Source organism: Pelobates fuscus, chromosome 2 (genome assembly GCF_036172605.1).
Source record: "Pelobates fuscus isolate aPelFus1 chromosome 2, aPelFus1.pri, whole genome shotgun sequence".
NCBI classification, from domain to species: Eukaryota; Metazoa; Chordata; class Amphibia; order Anura; family Pelobatidae; genus Pelobates; species Pelobates fuscus.
The window spans coordinates 332817156-332834525 of NC_086318.1; the positions used below are offsets into that span (position 1 = coordinate 332817156).

The 17370-nt window shown below is 41.7% G+C and overlaps 1 protein-coding gene across 1 annotated transcript in view; it reads left to right on the forward strand.

Moving 5' to 3' along the window:
- CASP8AP2 (caspase 8 associated protein 2) overlaps nt 1-16162 on the forward strand; it is a 45599-nt gene extending 29437 nt beyond the window's left edge. The window contains exon 10 of the mRNA XM_063441800.1: nt 15946-16162. Within this exon, the coding sequence (XP_063297870.1) occupies nt 15946-16008 (63 nt within the window). The 3' untranslated portion in view covers nt 16009-16162. The remainder of the gene's footprint in view (nt 1-15945) is intronic.
- The last annotated feature ends 1208 nt before the right edge of the window (nt 16163-17370 follow it).

Sequence of the window (17370 nt, forward strand, 5' to 3'; positions counted from 1 at the left end):
GTCCTTGGTCAGTGTAGTCTCATGTGACCTAAGCCACTCCCTCTTTTTTGATGATGCCAAAGCCGAAAAAGTCAACAATAAGCGACCAACATGAAAAACTGACTCGACATGACCAAGATTCCAACTTCCAAAAGATGTGAATACATGATCCGCTGGTAGAGGGTTCAAGGGGGCATTCTCCATTTCAACCAAGAGAAGAAAATCGATCCAGATTGACCCATTGTAACGGTTTAAGCTATAAGAGCCATAGAAAAAGATGAATAGGTCATCAACAAAAATTTAAATAAAATAAGAATGACAATAATTAGATATACGGGCAGCTTCACACAATGCACAAGCATATGATATAAACAGAAAAAATAAAAATATGGTGTGAGCGCTCCTAACAACAAGTGTCCGTAAGATAATGGTAAAAGAAAGTATTTAATGATAAAATACAAAAGGTGGCTATTCGATAAAATTAATTACAAATAGCTGATGTTGTATTAGGTTGCTATCTCTTAAAAACGTAGTTCTAAATAGTTAACTAAAAATGAATCACAATTCTAATTGGCAACATTCAGGGTACTAATGCCGTACAAGCAACTAGAACCTGAATGAAACAAAGTATAGTGTTCGAAAATGTGACTTTTAAGATCAATAAAATTCAATGCGAAAATACCACAGAAGTAAAGTAACAGTAACAGGAATCTGCTACGATGTTGGATAATCCCGGAAGGTATTACACTTGTACCGATATGTTGCGATTCAGGCAGAAGAGCCAAAACTCTTTCGCCAGGTTCGTGAGTATCGTGGATCTCGTGCCACCCAGGTGGTTAATGTAGCGGACGGCCGAGATATTGTCAATGCGCAGTAGGATGGAACAATTGGTTGTGCCCCCGTGGAGGCTCCGAAGGACGAACGACCCCGCCAGGAGTTCCAGGCCATTGATGTAAAGCTCCTTTTCCTGTGAGGACCATTTTCCACCTTTAGAGGTGGGACCACAACAAGCACCCCAGCCGACTCTGCTCACGTCGGATTCTTTATTTTTTTTTTTATTTTTTTTTTTTTTTATTCTTTTTTGTGGTGCATTCAATTAATACAGTTGCTAGTTGTGCCACAACAGCAATAACATGTAGAGTGGGTGACATCGTTTAAACAGGCTTGTGGAATAGAGAGGTACTGCACACTTTTTTTATTTTTTTTATTTTTCAAACAGATAAGTAAACAGGATTTTCTCTTGGGCTTCATAAAAACAAAAGGTAACTTTTCTTGGCTAACAGATAAGCTTTGCCCAGTAGTCGCAATAAAAGTAAAGCAGGCTAGCACATGGAATTACATAACTGAGCTAAACACTTCTATCGCAGTGTCTGACCACGCATGGTTATGCTGTTAATGTAATTTTAAATGTGCTACGCTGGGTGAAAATACAGTAAGATTAAAATAGATAATCAGGGAGTACAGGCTAGTTCCTCATATCTAAGCTATGGAGCTTATTTTGGTAACTCAGAGAGGCTGGTTAGGCATGAAGGTTAAAACACAATAATAAAATGTCATATTAATGTTGCGAATGTATGGAGCCATCTCTACATGGCTCACTAAGTTTGATGCAAAATATGTATAAATAGAGGTCGCGCTGGTATTGGCTAAAAAGATATAGAGTCACTGGTAACGTTTTGTCCTTACGGCAGCAACTAAAGAAAAATGTTGTGGTTACTTGATGCAGGTAGTCCACACAGCAATGGCTGTAAGCGTGCCTTCCAGATGCAGGTGAGGCATGTCCACTTGAGGGGCACAGAAGTAGGCCCTTTAGCCGATGCCCATTGCATGGACGTGTCTCTTGCAGTCGACGTTTGACTCCTCGAAGGCGACCCTGGACTGGCACTCCGCTCCAGCGGCAGTCGGTGGAGTGTTTAGCTGTGCGGCTCCCCGGTTTGTGGCTGTAACTTGGAGGGACGGGGTCAAGCTCCGCTGAGCGCAGGTTCTCTGGTCAGGTGAGTAGCTGGCGTGGAAGGCTGGTATAGTGGTCTTGATCTCATTAATGTGGGGGCAAGTGCGGTCGCCCATGTAACATGGCGTTGTTTCCCGCCCATGAGAACGGCGTTGTTTGTGTAGCCTGGCGGGCCTTTCCGGATGCCTGTGGTTGGTGCCTATAAAGGCACCGATGGGTCGCTGGGCGAATCCATGTAGCCACTATTTTCGCTGCCTGGCGGTAAGCCATTCCCCAAGGGGGTGCGTGGATGGTTGAGCGTATGTGCTTTGCTTTTGGGGTCCTCGCTGGGCGGCCATCTTAGATGCGTCCCAGTGGCCTGGTGGTTGCTGGTGCTGTTCCGTCTGTGTGGGACAGTCCCCGCTTTGGTTTTGCCGCTGTGTCTCAAGCTTTAAATGCCGGGATATCCTCACGGGCGGGGAGACCTCTGAGTAAGTGGCTGCAGGCGGCGTGGATATCAGCCGCCTCCCTCGCTTTGTCTGAGTAGGTCTCGGATCTATCCCCGGTTAGATGACTCAGATTTCGGTCGGGATACTTGACGCTTGGCTGTGCATTTTAGTGCTCACTTCTCTAGGTCATCTAATCGTCGATTGGGTGGGTTTTTGCCCTAATTTTGGCTGATTAAGAGCATTTTTGCGCAGAGCTTGTCTCATGTGCGACCTCTCAGCATGGCAGCTTGGCTCCGCCCCCCACATCGGATTCTATGATGAGATCCGGGGTGGTTCCGAAGATTGCCCTGGTGTATGCATGCTTCCATGTGTTGAAGCCACCAGAGGAGTTCCTCTTTTGCTGAGCAATCTAGTGGAACAGAATCGGAATAAGACTGACCCAAGCGTAGGTGCGTGGCTTTGAGTTGTTGCAGGGCCCTGTAGTGGAGGGGTGCTGGGAAAATCACCTGTATGGAGGCTGAGCGAAGGGTGATTATCCTCGCGAGTTGTTGCAAGGTCAAGACCGGTCGTGCCAGCGTCCGCCGGATTTCCTTCTTGATGAGTTTCACTTTTGTGCTAGGTAAACGGAGCGTTCCGTGAATTGCATCTATATTGAATCCCAAAAACTCCATGGTGTGGGAAGGATGCAGGATTGACTTGTCCCAGTTGATTAAGAAACCTAGATTTTGAAGGAAGGACAGCACCCTAGAGAGAGTTGACTCCGTAACTGGGTGTCGTGGGCCATGATTAGCATGTCGTCGAGTTATATGATCATACGGACACCTCTGCTGTGTAGGAGGGCGACCACCGGCTTCAGGAACTTGGTGAAACACCAGGGGGCTGAGGACAGGCCGAACGGGAGGCACTGAAAGCGCCACATAGTCTTTTCCCGTTGGAACTGAAGGAGGTGTGACACTCTTTGGCGATCGGAATCGTGAGGTACGTGTCCTGGAGATAGAGTTTGACCATCCAATCTCCAAGTCCGAGGAGGTCCCATAAGCAGTGTATCCCTTCTATCTTGAAATGATGGTACATGACAAAGGCGTTGAGGGGTCGAAGATTGATTACCAATCTCATACCACCACCTTTCTTGGGTACCAGGAATATTAGATTGTGCCATGCATCGAGAAAATGGGATCTGCCCACCACATATGATAGAGAAAGGGTGTGTGTAACGGATCACCTGGCACCCCGACTGGGTACCTCCGTTGAAGGATGCTCCTAGCGCTTCCTGAGGACTCCAAGCACTGCAGCAGACACCACAACCACCGAACCGGAGCAGCATACGAATGCTCTCAAGCAATATGAATGCTGCAAACAGCTGAACAGGAAAAGCATACAATCAGCTTACAATCCTGGCAATCAGCATACAATCCAATTCCCCCAATAACGAGACGACACTTCGTTTTGAGGTCAAGCAGAACTGACTGTACTGGCACATACAGCCTCTTTTATTCCCAATCCACAAACTTAGTACTGCCCACAGGGTTTTACAGAACAACCAATTAATCCGTACAATATACACACAGACACTCCCACACAAAATCCTCCCCTCTGCCTGTGATATGATTACTGAACACAATGGTTAATATAATTATCACAGGCTGAGAAATACAGTTTTTACCAAATATTAATAACTTCCAAAATATACATGCCAATTATAAACATATCAAAATTCAGCCAATTCCATCCAGGGGTTAAAAAGTTACGGGAAAGTCCTATTTGACCAAATGAAGCATGGCTTTTCTGCCCAAAACCAGTTTCACAGAGTCTTCTATCCTGGAGATAATTGGGAAGTTATCCAATTCTCTCCAAGGACAGAGGCAAAACTCCATTAGGCACATGGTAGCAAAATAAAATAAAATACATACAAATATATAACGGTGCAGCTATTGCATAAAACATATACATTTAACATATCCCCAGATAGCTTAGATCTGAGTGCACATTATTACTGAATGGCGCTCAGATCACATACATACAGTTCAATTGCCATGGAGCCAAAGTCTTTCACATAGTCTTTCATTATACGAATGGGCTCCATGGCATTAGCTATCTGGGGTAACACTGCTCACATAGGGAAAGTACAGAATGACCCGGCTTTCGGGTCTTTGCAGGGGAAAATCAAGCATTTTAACATGGGACCATAGTCACAGGGCAGGAGGCTGGCAATCACTCTTCTCCAATGCCCAGTGGCGAGGCTGGTTTCGCCACAGTATGTGATGGCAAATAACTCATCATAAGGCAGACGGCCATAGGAGGATCCCCTTGTTCCACGGGGTTGCCACGACCTGCCCCTTGTCTGGAAGAATGGTGAAGGTTCTCTAGGTTCCGGAGGTTGGAACCTCGTTGTGGCGGAGCCTCAAAAGCCCCGGTACGAAGTCCGGGAGGAGCGGCCAGACGGACAGCCCCAATGTCTGCCGGCCCCACTGAAAACCTTCTGGGAGAACACCCGTTTCATACTCATTTGTGTTTTGTCTAGTGCTGTGAAGGTACTGAAATACTTGCCCAGGTCTTTTACGAAATCGTCTCCGAACAGGAGACCTTTTGCCTGTGTGCCAGGCTCAGATATTGCAAGGTTTATGAGTTTTGGCTCGATTTTCATAAGTATGGCTTTACGCCGTTCGGTGGCCAACAAGGTGTTAGTGTTGCCAATCAGGCATATGCACCTCTGGATCCATCCTCTGATGGTCAAGCGGTCTATTAATGTCCCCTCAGTCAGGGCTGCTTCGAACATGTCGAATATCTTGGCTACAGGCCCTAGTACGTCCAGGACTTTGTCCTAACAGGGTTGCAGGGAATAGTCTTGTCCCTTTTTGGCCGCCTAACCTGATTTACCCAGAAATTGGGCGATCTTAGGATACACTTTGGGGGTAACACAGGCCATGTCCGGGACCGTAGGGCGTGTGCACTCTGCTCTAAGTTTACTCCTCGTGGCCTTCTCTAGGGGCTTTCTAACCCTAGTTGCGATGTATTTGGCCACATAGTCAGTGGGGTACCAGTCAGCCGAGCGAGGGTTATGCAGGGCATCACGGTCAAAAAGGGGTTCCCCTTGAGGGTCTAAGACGGTGTATTCGTTCGCCTTGCTTCTATAGCTGGCGGCGCAGCCACATTGTGTTTGGTGGAAGAGTCCTCAGAGTAAACCAGGTTGATGGCATCGGACCCAGAGCCAGATGATGAAGTGCTGCTTGCAAACACGGGGCAGTACCAGTCTAAATTAAATCTTAGAGCCAGTAATGGACAGAGAGTATAAATGGGCAGCACAAATAAATGTGAGCTTACAGAGTGTTCCCTCAGGAAGGGCCCCTGGAGAACACTCAACACTCTTTGAACGAGCGTCGCGAGCGACACAAAAAGCACAGCAAAAATGCCAATCGCAATATGGCTGCCGCGATACGCTAAATCCAAGAGAAGGATAAAAATTCAACAAACGCACAAAGTATAGCAAAATACAAAAGTGATTTATTTAGATAAAACTGAAGATGACATTTCTGTCAAAGACCGAACAATTTATAGCGTTAACATCCAAGGTATAATGAAAGGTGAAGGTATTGGCAGAATACCAAGTGGCTGCTTTACAAATGCTATCCACAGTTGTATTGGCTGCATTTGCCCAAGAATACGACACAGCTCTAGTAGAGTGAAGGCGTATCCTTTGAGGAACTTGTGATCTGTATTCATATGTCTTGTAAATAGCCCTTGCAATCCATCGACGAATAGAAGCACATTGACCTTTATGGGAGTCAGAGGGAACCACGAAAAGGTTGTCTCGATCTATTTGGATAGTTATAAGGAATAGAGAGACCGCATGCCATTCCTGTTTCTTTTGAGCAGAAGGAGATGGGGAAAAAGTGGGAAGAACGATATCCTCATTAATGTGAAATGACAACATCACCTTCAGATGAAATTCAGGAAGAGGACAAAGAACAACTCTGACTGGGAAGAAGGAAATAAAGGACTCTTGAGATTAAGGCTTGAATCTCTGGTACACTTCTGTCTGCGGTAATTACCACCAAAAACACACGCTTCAAAGTAAGTAAACAAGAGACCCTTCCTGAAGGGGTTGGAATGGAGTTTTGGACAAGACAGGAAGGACCAAAGGAAGATCCTACTGAGGATTAAAAGCATTAAGAGCAGGTCTCTGTTTTTTTTAACTGATGTCAGAAATCTGGAGACCATCGGGTTCAAGACTCATTTAAATCCAGACATACCCAAAATATCAGACACCTGAGCTCAGAGAATGGTAAGATTGTAAGAACTCCAGAAACCGAAGGTGATGACACATCAACATTATGTTGGTTACACCAGTCATAGAGAACCGACCAAATCCTAAAGGTCGTCTTAGTAAAAGGGGATGTTGATTGCATAAGAGTAGACACATCAGCTGAAGAAAAATTTTGGTGTTCTAACGGTTCCCGCTCAGTCTCCATACAGAGATGTTGGGTTTCTGGGGACTGGTTTCAGGATTGGACCCTGAACCAGAAGATCCTGAATTGATGGTAACCTTTACAGGGAAACAATCAATGGTTTGTACACAAAAGGAAACTATGGCCTCCTTTGCCAAAACAGAATTGTGGCTATCACTTCAGGACCTGTCACGCAGAAGCATAAGCAGAATCAAAGGAACAGTCTGCAGATCCTCCTAAAACGAGAGCTCCGAAACAGGAGTCCATTACATTTGACCAACAAACTCCTCGAGCTAGTACATCAACTGGAAGAAAGGTGATACAAGACACTCCCAAGTATCAGAGATAAGCTAAAACCAGGGCTCGTTTAGGCTCCCAACATACCACTGCTATGAAGGGTCACTGGGGTCTTAAGTGAGGAAACCTAGAGTACAAGTTATCCTTGTACTAGAGAGGCTGAACTCTATTAGGAATGTCAAAACAAAATTGACTAAGGTACACTAAAAGAAAAACTTTAAATGTTCTCACTGAGAACAGATCCATACAGCCCAAGGACAATAAAAAGACTGAGGATATGCTGACCAATGGGGTGTATTTAATTCCTGTCCTTAACCCCTTCAGGACCGGCCTGTTTTTGCGATGTTTGTACGTTAAGGACCAGAGCAGTTTTAACACTTTTGTGGTGGTTGTGTTTAGCTGTAATTTTCCGCCCTCTCATTTACGGTTCCCATACAAGTTATATATTGTTTTTTTCACGACAAGAAGGGCTTTCTTTACATACCAGTATTTATATTATGTCATATATTGTATTTAAAAAAAATAATGAAATATGGTGAAAAATAAAAAAAAAAACATGTTTTTGGACTTTTACTTGAAAAATCTTTAACTTATCTACAAAAGCTAATGAAAAAAACTGCTAAATAGATTCAAAATTTTGTCCCGAGTTTAAAAACACCCAGTGTTTACATGCTTTATTGCTTTTTTTTGCAAGTTGTAGGCCTATAAATACAAGTAGGAAATTGCTGTTTCAATATATATATATTTTAAATCAATAGTGACATTGTTACACCGTTATCTGTCATAAATCCCCGAAACACACCTAACATGTACATATTTTTTAAAGTAGACAACCCAGGGTATTTAAAATGGGGTATGTCCAGTCTTTTTTAGTAGCCACCTAGTCACAAACACTGGCCAAAGTTAGCATTTATATTTGTTTGTGTGTTAAAAATGCAAAAACCGCTAACTTTGGCCGGTGTTTGTGACTAAGTGGCTACTAAAAAAGGCTGAACATACCCCATTTGCAATACCTTGGGTTGTCTTCTTTTGTAAATGGTATGCCATCATGGGGCTAATTCTCATTCCTTGGCTACCATACGCTGTCAAAGGCAACCTAACCAATCTGACAAATTTCAATAAAAAAAAAAAAGTAAAATCAAGCCTTATATTTGACCCTGTAACTTTCACAAACACTATAAAACCTCTACATGTGGGGTACTGTTATACTCAGGAGACTTCGCTGAACACAAATATTAGTGTATCAGAACAGTAAAATATATCACAGCAATAATATCCTCAGTGAAAGAGCTGTTTGTGTGTGAAAAATGCAAAAAACTTCACTTTCACTGACAATATCATCGCTGTGATATGTTTTACTGTTTTGAAACACTAATATTTGTGTTCAGCGAAGTCTCCCGAGTAAAACAGTACCCCCATGTACAGGATTTAGGGTGTCATAGAAAGTTACAGGGTTAAGCACAGTGCTAGCAAATTAAATTATCTGGACTTTTGGCCTGGGTTGGCAGGCAGGTCCCTCAAATTGCAATCATTAAAATTACTTAATTAGGTAAAAATATTACATAAATATGCACGTAGAATTTTAATATATATACATATTTATATATTTGACGTCTACGTGTATATTTATGAAATTATTAATGTAATTTTGTATGTGGACATATGTATATTTCGTATTATTTTTATTTATTTAGTTATACATAGATATATATATCATTACATTCTAAGTGTATTTTGATATAAATATATATATATCAATATCAAAATACTGTTAGAATAAAATTGAATATATATATATAATTTTTTTTTAATTATTAATTTTTTTTTTATTTTTTTTAATTTATTTTTATTAACATATTATTTGTATTTTATAATAATATATATACCATATATATAGTTATTATATATATTGTATATATTCGTGTGTAATTTAAATATAAGTGTATTTTTATATTAATATACGTATATATAAATATAAAAATACACTTAGTGTGACATTATATATATGATACATATACATATATTATATATATATATAGATATAATACATGTATATATATCATATATATATACACATATTATAATTTTTTTTACACTGATTGTTTTTTTTTTTTTACTTTATTTTATGATTTTACACTTGCAGGGAGACTGCCTGTCAGCACAGACAGTCCCCCTGCAGGCAGATACAAAGACCCCTATTGCGATCATGTGATCGAGTGATCACATGGCCGTGGGGTCCTGATCTGCCGAGGGGGGACTGCCCGGGCAGACAGGCAGTCCCCCTGGACCGGGAGGAGCACTGATCGCCGCCGTGGGACCGACGGCGATCAGGTAAGTAGCCCAAAACCGTTATGACGGTTCAGGACCGTCAGCGGTCCAAACGCACGTTTTACCGCTGACGGTCCTGAACCGTCAGCGGTCCTGAAGGGGTTAAATAATTGCAGTAAAGCAACAACACTAGCAAATGTGTTTAATACAATAGTGAATGTCAAGGAAAATAATGGGAACAGAATAACAAATTGAAAAAAAATGCTGAATCTAGGATCAAATAGGGCTGTGCAGACTGCATATACATGTGAAGTGACAGTACCCAAATGCAAGTCGAATATACATGAAGAAAATACATGTTGACCACAAAAGACTCTAAAGGAGATGCACGAAACAGGCAAGTACACTAGTCTATCAAAGAAATTTGACTTACAGGATATGGAAAAATGAGCACTAAAAGATTGCCAAAAATCGCAACCTTCATCAGAATAAGTAGTAATTTATTTTTCTTATGAAAATAAGGCGAATTCCCCCAAAAAGCTTAAAATGGGAACAAAATGAGGAACACAAAAAATACATGATATTGTTTTAGATCAATAACTGAATTATTCTCTAAAGTTTGAGTACTCGAAGTATTAACAGATGAGAAACGCAAAAGGGCTTTGAATGTTTAATAAAATTGAGTACAGTAATATTAACTCGCTTAAAGGACCACTCTAGGCACCCAGACCACTTCAGCTTAATGAAGTGGTCTGGGTGCAGGGTCCCTCTAGGATTAACCCTTTTTTTTTTTATAAACATAGCAGTTTCAGAGAAACTGCTATGTTTATACTGTGGGTTAATCCAGCCTCCAAAACCTCTAGTGGCTGTCTCATTGACAGCCGCTAGAGGCGCTTGCGTGCTTCTCACTGTGAAAATCACAGTGAGAGCACGCAAGCGTCCATAGGAAAGCATTGTAAATGCTTTCCTATGCGACCGGCTGAATGCGCGCGCGGCTCCTGACGCGCATGCGCATTCAGCCGATGACGTCGCAAGGAAGAAGGAGAGGAGGAGGAAAGCTCCCCACCCGGCGCTGGAGAAAGAGGTAAGTTTAACCCCTTCCTCCCCCTAGAGCCCGGCGGGAGTGGGTCCCTGAGGGTGGGGGCACCCTCAGGGCACTCTAGTGCCAGGAAAACGAGTATGTTTTCCTGGCACTAGAGTGGTCCTTTAAGTCTGACTTGTAAGGCAGTGCTCCCCAACCTTTTTATCGCCGCGGACCGGTAAACGTTTGATAATTTTTCCGTGGCCCGCTTGTTTTGATTTAATAAGACAAAAAAAAAACCAAACAGTCACATATATTAAAAAAACACGCAGACACATACATAGTCAGAAAATCACAAACACAGTCACATAAAGACATAGACTCAAAATTGTGTGTATGTGTGTGTGAGCGGTGCAGTGTGTATGTGAGGGTGGCAGTGTGTGTGAGAGTTGCAGTGTGTGTGTGGGGGGCAGTGTTTGTGGGGCAGTGTGTGTAGTGTGTGTATGGGGGCAATGTTTGTGGGTCAGTGTGTGCAGTGTGTCTATGGGGGCAGTGTTTGCAGGGCAGTGTGTGTAGTGTGTGTATGGGGGCAGTGTTTGTGGGGCAGTGTGTGTAGTGTGTATGGGGCAGTGTTTGTGGGGCAGTGTGTGTATGGGGCAGTGTGTGTAGTGTGTTTATGCAGTGTGTGTAGTGTGTGTATGGGGCAGTGTTTGTGGGGCAGTGTGTTTATGGGGCAATGTGTGTAGTGTGTGTATGGGGCAGTGTTTGTGGGGCAGTGTGTTTATGGGGCAATGTGTGTAGTGTATGTATGGGGCAGTGTTTGTGGGGCAGTGTGTGTAGTGTGTGCATGGGGGCAGTGTTTGTGGGGCAGTGTGTGTAGTCTGTGTATGGGGCAGTGTTTGTGGGGCAGTGTGTGTAGTGTGTGCATGGGGGCAGTGTGTGTAGTCTGTGTATGGGGCAGTGTTTGTGGGGCAGTGTGTGTAGTCTGTGTATGGGGCAGTGTTTGTGGGGCAGTGTGTGTAGTGTGTTTATGGGGCAATGTGTGTAGTGTATGTGTGGGGGCAGTGTGTGTAGTGTGTGTGTGGGGCAGTGTGTGTATGGGGGGTAAGGAGGGTAGGGAGGCTTTTTTTAAATATATTTAATTAAAATTAATATATTCATGTCCCCCCTCCCTTCTTACCTTTACTGGGAGGAGGGGGGACATTTCTTAGTCCCTGGTGGTCCGGTGGTGGTGAGGTTAACTCTAGCCCAGTTACAGGGCTAGAGTTCACTCTCGCGAGATTTGGAGCGTTGCCGTGGTTACCGCGGCAACGCTCCAAATCTCGCGAGAGGAGGACCCGGAGGAGCTGCAGGTAAGAGCTCCCGGGTCCTCTCTCACTCCCTCCCCTGCCGGCTGTCAGCAATGTGCCTGCAGACCGGGGAGGGAGATCTCTGATCTCCCCTCCGGTCCGCAGGCACATTGCAGGGCTGGCACTTGGGCAATGCCAGCCCTGCATTAGCCGGCAGGCTCGCACACCCCACACCCCTGGGCGGCCCGGTACCGTTTGATCCACGGACCGGTACCGGTCCGCGGCCCGGGGGTTGGGGAACACTGTTGTAAGGGAATCAAAGCAAATTGTTGTCTAAAATAGCATAGTTGGAGACAAAATGTGCTCTCAGCTCAGCTTGTTAAAATGTTAAATTAATTTTGGTTTCCCAATAATCTCCATTTATTTTGGTGAATAAATATATGCATATTTACTACATTGTGAATTTACTAGATATGGGGCCTTTGTATTTCCCATCTTTTAAAAGACCACTCCAGGTTGTGTTGTGTTTTTGTTTGTGTGTTTGTTTTTAACAAACAAACAGTTTAGTAGGTATACCTCCATGAATACAAACATGCACAGTTTAGTATGTATAACCCCACAAATATCCCTCAAGATACACCCTCATGAATACATGGCATTTCTCATGCCATGTATTCATTGGGGTGTATCTTAAAATAGCTTGCAAAAAGCTTCTTCCCAGGAAAAAACTAATACTTCAGTTGGAAGCCTCTGAATTAACCCCTTAAGACCGCAGCCAAATGTACAAGTTGTGATCCAAAAAAAAGTAAACAAAACCTGGCACTTGCGCTATATGTCTGTCCAACCATAATTCACCTCTTTCATATTAAATGCACCCACACTTATTATATATCATTTTATTCAGGGGAAACAGGGCTTTCGTTTAACATCAAATATTTAGGTATGGAACATAATTTAATATGAAAAAAATATTTTAAAAAATGGGAGAAAATACTGTTTGCTTTTACTGCAATACAATACACATATTTGTATTCAGCGATGTCTCACGTGTAAAACAGTACCCCCTATGTACAGGTTTTATGGTGTTTTGGGAAGTTACAGGGTCAAATATAGCATGTTACATATTTCCGTTTTTTCACGTTGAAATTCACCAGATTGGTTACGTTGCCTTTGAGACCATATGGTAGCCCAGAAATAGGAATTACCCCCATGATGGCATACCATTTGCAAAAGTAGACAACCTAAGGTATTGCAAATGGAGTATGTCCAGTCTTTTTCAGTTGCCACTTGGTCACAAACACTGGCTAAAGTTAGTGTTAATATTTGAAAATGCAAAAAACTAATTTGAACGCAAATTTTGGCCAGTGTTTGTGACTAAGTGGCTACTAAAAAAACTGAACATACCCGATTTGCAATACCCTGGGTTGTCTACTATTGCAAATGGTATGCCATCATGGGGGTAATTCTCATTCCTGGGCTACCATACGGTCTCAAAGGCAACCTGGCGAATTTTAATGTGAAAAAACTGAAACGCAAACCTTATATTTGACTCTGTAACTTTTGAAAACACCATAAAACCTGTACATGAGGGGTACTGTTATACTCAGGAGACTTCGCTGAACACAAATATTAGTGTTTCAAAATAGTAAAACGTATCACAACAATTATATCGTCAGTGTAAGGGCCATTTGTGTGTGAAAAATGCAAAAAATGTCACTGTCACTGACGATATCGTCGTTGTAATATATTTTACTGTTTTGAAACACTAATATTTGTGTTCAGCGAAGTCTTCCGAGTAAAACAGTACCCCCCATGTACAGGTTTCATGGTGTCTTGGAAAGTTACAGGGTTAAATATAGTGCTAGAAAATTTAATTCCCTGAACTTTCGGCCTGGGTTGTCAGGCAGGTCCTGCAAATTGTAATTAATACAATTACCTAATTATGTAAAATTATTACATAAATATATGCGTAGAATTATTACATATGTGTGTGTATATGTATATGTATATATATATATATATATATATAATTTTTTTTCATTATTTTTATTTATATATAGGTATTTATATATATATATAGTGATATATACGTATATACTTATGTATATAGATATATATTTCGTTCTACATGTATTTTGATATCACTATATTAATATATTAATTTTAAAATACAGTTAGAACGAAATTACGCATGTTTATATATTTTTTATCTATTTATTTTTTTATTTTATTTTTTAACGTATTTATATATTTTTTATTATATATAAATATATATATATATACCGTATTTTTCGCTCCATAAGACGCACTTTTTTTCCCCTCAAAAGTGAGGGGAAATGTCTGTGCGTCTTATGGAGCGAATATGAAGCTTTACTTACCTGTCTTGCAGCGTTGGCCGGCAGCACAGGGCGCACCGCGGTAGTGGAACTTGAATTTCATGTTCCGGTTTCCGGCGGGACTGAAAGGAAGTGCGCACAAGCTGAGTGCGCACTTCCTTTCAGTCCCGCCGGAAACCGGAACATGAAATTCAAGTTCCACTACCGCGGTGCGCCCTGTGCTGCCGGCCAACGCTGCAAGACAGGTAAGTAATTATAGGACAAGGGGAGGGGGACAGTATGGGAGGGGGATAAAGTCTATGGGGAGGGAGGGGGGCAGATGAAGTCTGTGGGGAGGGGGGGAGATGAAGTCTGTGGGGAGGGGGGGGAGATGAAGTCTGTGGGGAGGGGGGGGAGATGAAGTCTGTGGGGAGGGGGGGGAGATGAAGTCTGTGGGGAGGGGGGGGAGATGAAGTCTGTGGGGAGGGGGGGGAGATGAAGTCTGTGGGGAGGGGGGGGAGATGAAGTCTGTGGGGAGGGGGGGGAGATGAAGTCTGTGGGGAGGGGGGGAGATGAAGTCTGTGGGGAGGGGGGGAGATGAAGTCTGTGAGCAGGGGGGGAGATGAAGTCTGTGAGCAGGGGGGGAGATGAAGTCTGTGGGGAGGGGGGGAGATGAAGTCTGTGGGGAGGGGGGGAGATGAAGTCTGTGGGGAGGGGGGGAGATGAAGTCTGTGGGGAGGGGGGGAGATGAAGTCTGTGGGGAGGGGGGAGATGAAGTCTGTGGGGAGGGGGGGAGATGAAGTCTGTGGGAGAGAGGAGAAGACTATGGAAGGGGGGGACACTATGGGACAGGGGAGAAAAAAAATATTCTGTACAAATTGTCCCATAGTAAGAAACACTATGGGACAGTTTGATCAGAATATTTTTTTTCTGGGTTTCTTCCTCTAAAAACTAGGTGCGTCTTATGGTGAGGTGCGTCTTATGGAGCGAAAAATACGGTATATATAATGAAAATTATATACATTTAATCAATATCATTGTACGTGTATTTTGATATTAAAATATATATATATATATATATATATATATAATTATGTATATATTAATATTAAAATACACGTAGACAGTGTATGTATATTTATGTGTATGTGTGTATATATATACTTAGATCATATATATAATAAATATATATATGATCTAAGTATATATAATCTTATTTTTACACTGTTTTAACTGATTTTATTTTATTTTCAGACAGCAGGGGGAGTACCTGTCATTACAGGCACTGCCTTGAACGGCTATTCCGTCCATGTGATCGCGGGGTCCTCGCAAGGACCTCGCGATCACATGGCTCTGGGCAGCCGAAGAGGACGGAGGGGGACTCCCTGGGCTCCCAGGTAAGTCCCCCATAACGCGATCGCCGGCGACCGGGTAAGTACATAAGATCACAGGACGTTCTATGCCGTCCTGCGGATTTTAGACCCACTAAAATGGGGACGGCATAGAACGTCCTGCGGTCTTAAGGGGTTAATGCATGTAGGCACGTGCATCTGATCAAAGGTCTGTGGAAGCTCTGGAGTTCCCAAGGACTCTGGTCTGTGGGAGAGGAGGCAGACAAACTTAAGTAGAGCGTGCCTGCCACTTATGTTTGTTCATGGGATCTAACCGAAGAAGGCGGCAAATCTTACTGGCTGTCTGAAAGCCAGAAGGTTGTTCCATAGTTCAATTATAAATATGCTGATTTCTCATAGAAATCGGCACTTTTATAAACTGGTGTTAAAATAGCATACTCCTTACCTATAAAGCACTTCTGCAAGCTGAAGTGCCGTTTGGCTGAAGAGTGGTCCTTTAATACCTTCATTGTTTCTGCAATTGTGCAGGTTTAAACTACTTTGCACCATTTCATTATCTTGTTACTTATGTTGTGTTTGTTTATTTTTAATTTTTTTTAGGTAGAAGAAAGGTTCAAGCAATTGCTGAAGTTGTTCAAAAAGAGCAAACACCCCAAAAGCTGAGAAGTGTCAAAAGTATATACTCTTTTACAGTTTCATCTCTTTGGACCAGATCTAAAATAGCGAGTCAAATCTACATTTTCACCTTTTCTAAAATCACTAGTTGTAATGTATATATCACATTAGTGGTCTCATGAGTATTTCTATTTTTACTCTCTTTCTGTTTCTTTGAACGTTTTAATTTTTTTTGTTTAGTTTTTTTCAGGTAAAACGTACTTCTCAGTCATATATCAATCAAACAAATTAATAACCTGGTTACGCAAGTTTTAGCTATTGAAGGATGAATATCCTTCTTTTTTGATACTGTAGCTATAGTGGAGTCTCTTTAATTTGTGCCTTGGGTTGGGTTTCTTGTTGCAATAAACATTAAAACTTATTTACCAGCAACATATGAAAGGCTTAATACATCTAAAGGGCTTATAGAGTGATACTCCTCGTAAGATCAACAGACGTGTAAATAGTAGAACAAGATATGTTTCTTTTGTGTGTGTTTTTGTTTTTTTGTTTTACTGCTACCTGAACAATACATGCAATGTGTTCTAGTATGGCTTATTTAATGTAGTTATCCTGTAATAAATAGTCCTTTTTTTTTTTGTCATGATAACAGTCAGATTATAAAGCTTTTTTTCCTTTATTGAGTGGTATGGAATGGAATACTAAATTTGCTAAATTTATTCAAACTAGCTAGCTATAAATCAAAGTGGGAAAATTTTGCCTATTGGCTATTTGTGGTTTTACTTTAGCTTACTTTTTCATGTCATTGCTGTTCATTGTTTGGTCAGTAGTATCTAGAGTGGGCCACATATAATTGCAAAATCACCCATACTTATGACATTGCTTATCAGTTTAACCCCTTAAGGACCAAACTTCTGGAATAAAAGGGAATCATGACATGTCACACATGTCATGTGTCCTTAAGGGGTTAAGTGTTCGGGAGCATAGGAGTAAATTTGTAAAATATGCTTATTTATTTTCAAAAATTTGTCCTAAAATTTCCACTATTTTATATTTTTGTTTTTACGATATTACAATATTACATAACGTTATATTAAAATTTTGTTTATTGGCTTATATATGTATGTGAATCAAAAGCTATATGAAAGGGTTAAATGTGTGCAATGAGGTCTCATTTCTCATGAAATTAGAATCACATGCCTTTTCTAAAAGTTATCATGTAGCAAACTTTGTTTTACTGTTCTAGAATACAACAGTGCCCATAAATTCCCATAAATAAGATTTAAAATCCATCGTAATATACCTGTCATTTTAATGATTTTTTTTTTTTTTACTAGAACTCTTTGATTTTGGGTTAATGCTGTTAGACATATGATGTTATATATATTATACTGTACTTGGTTATTTGGT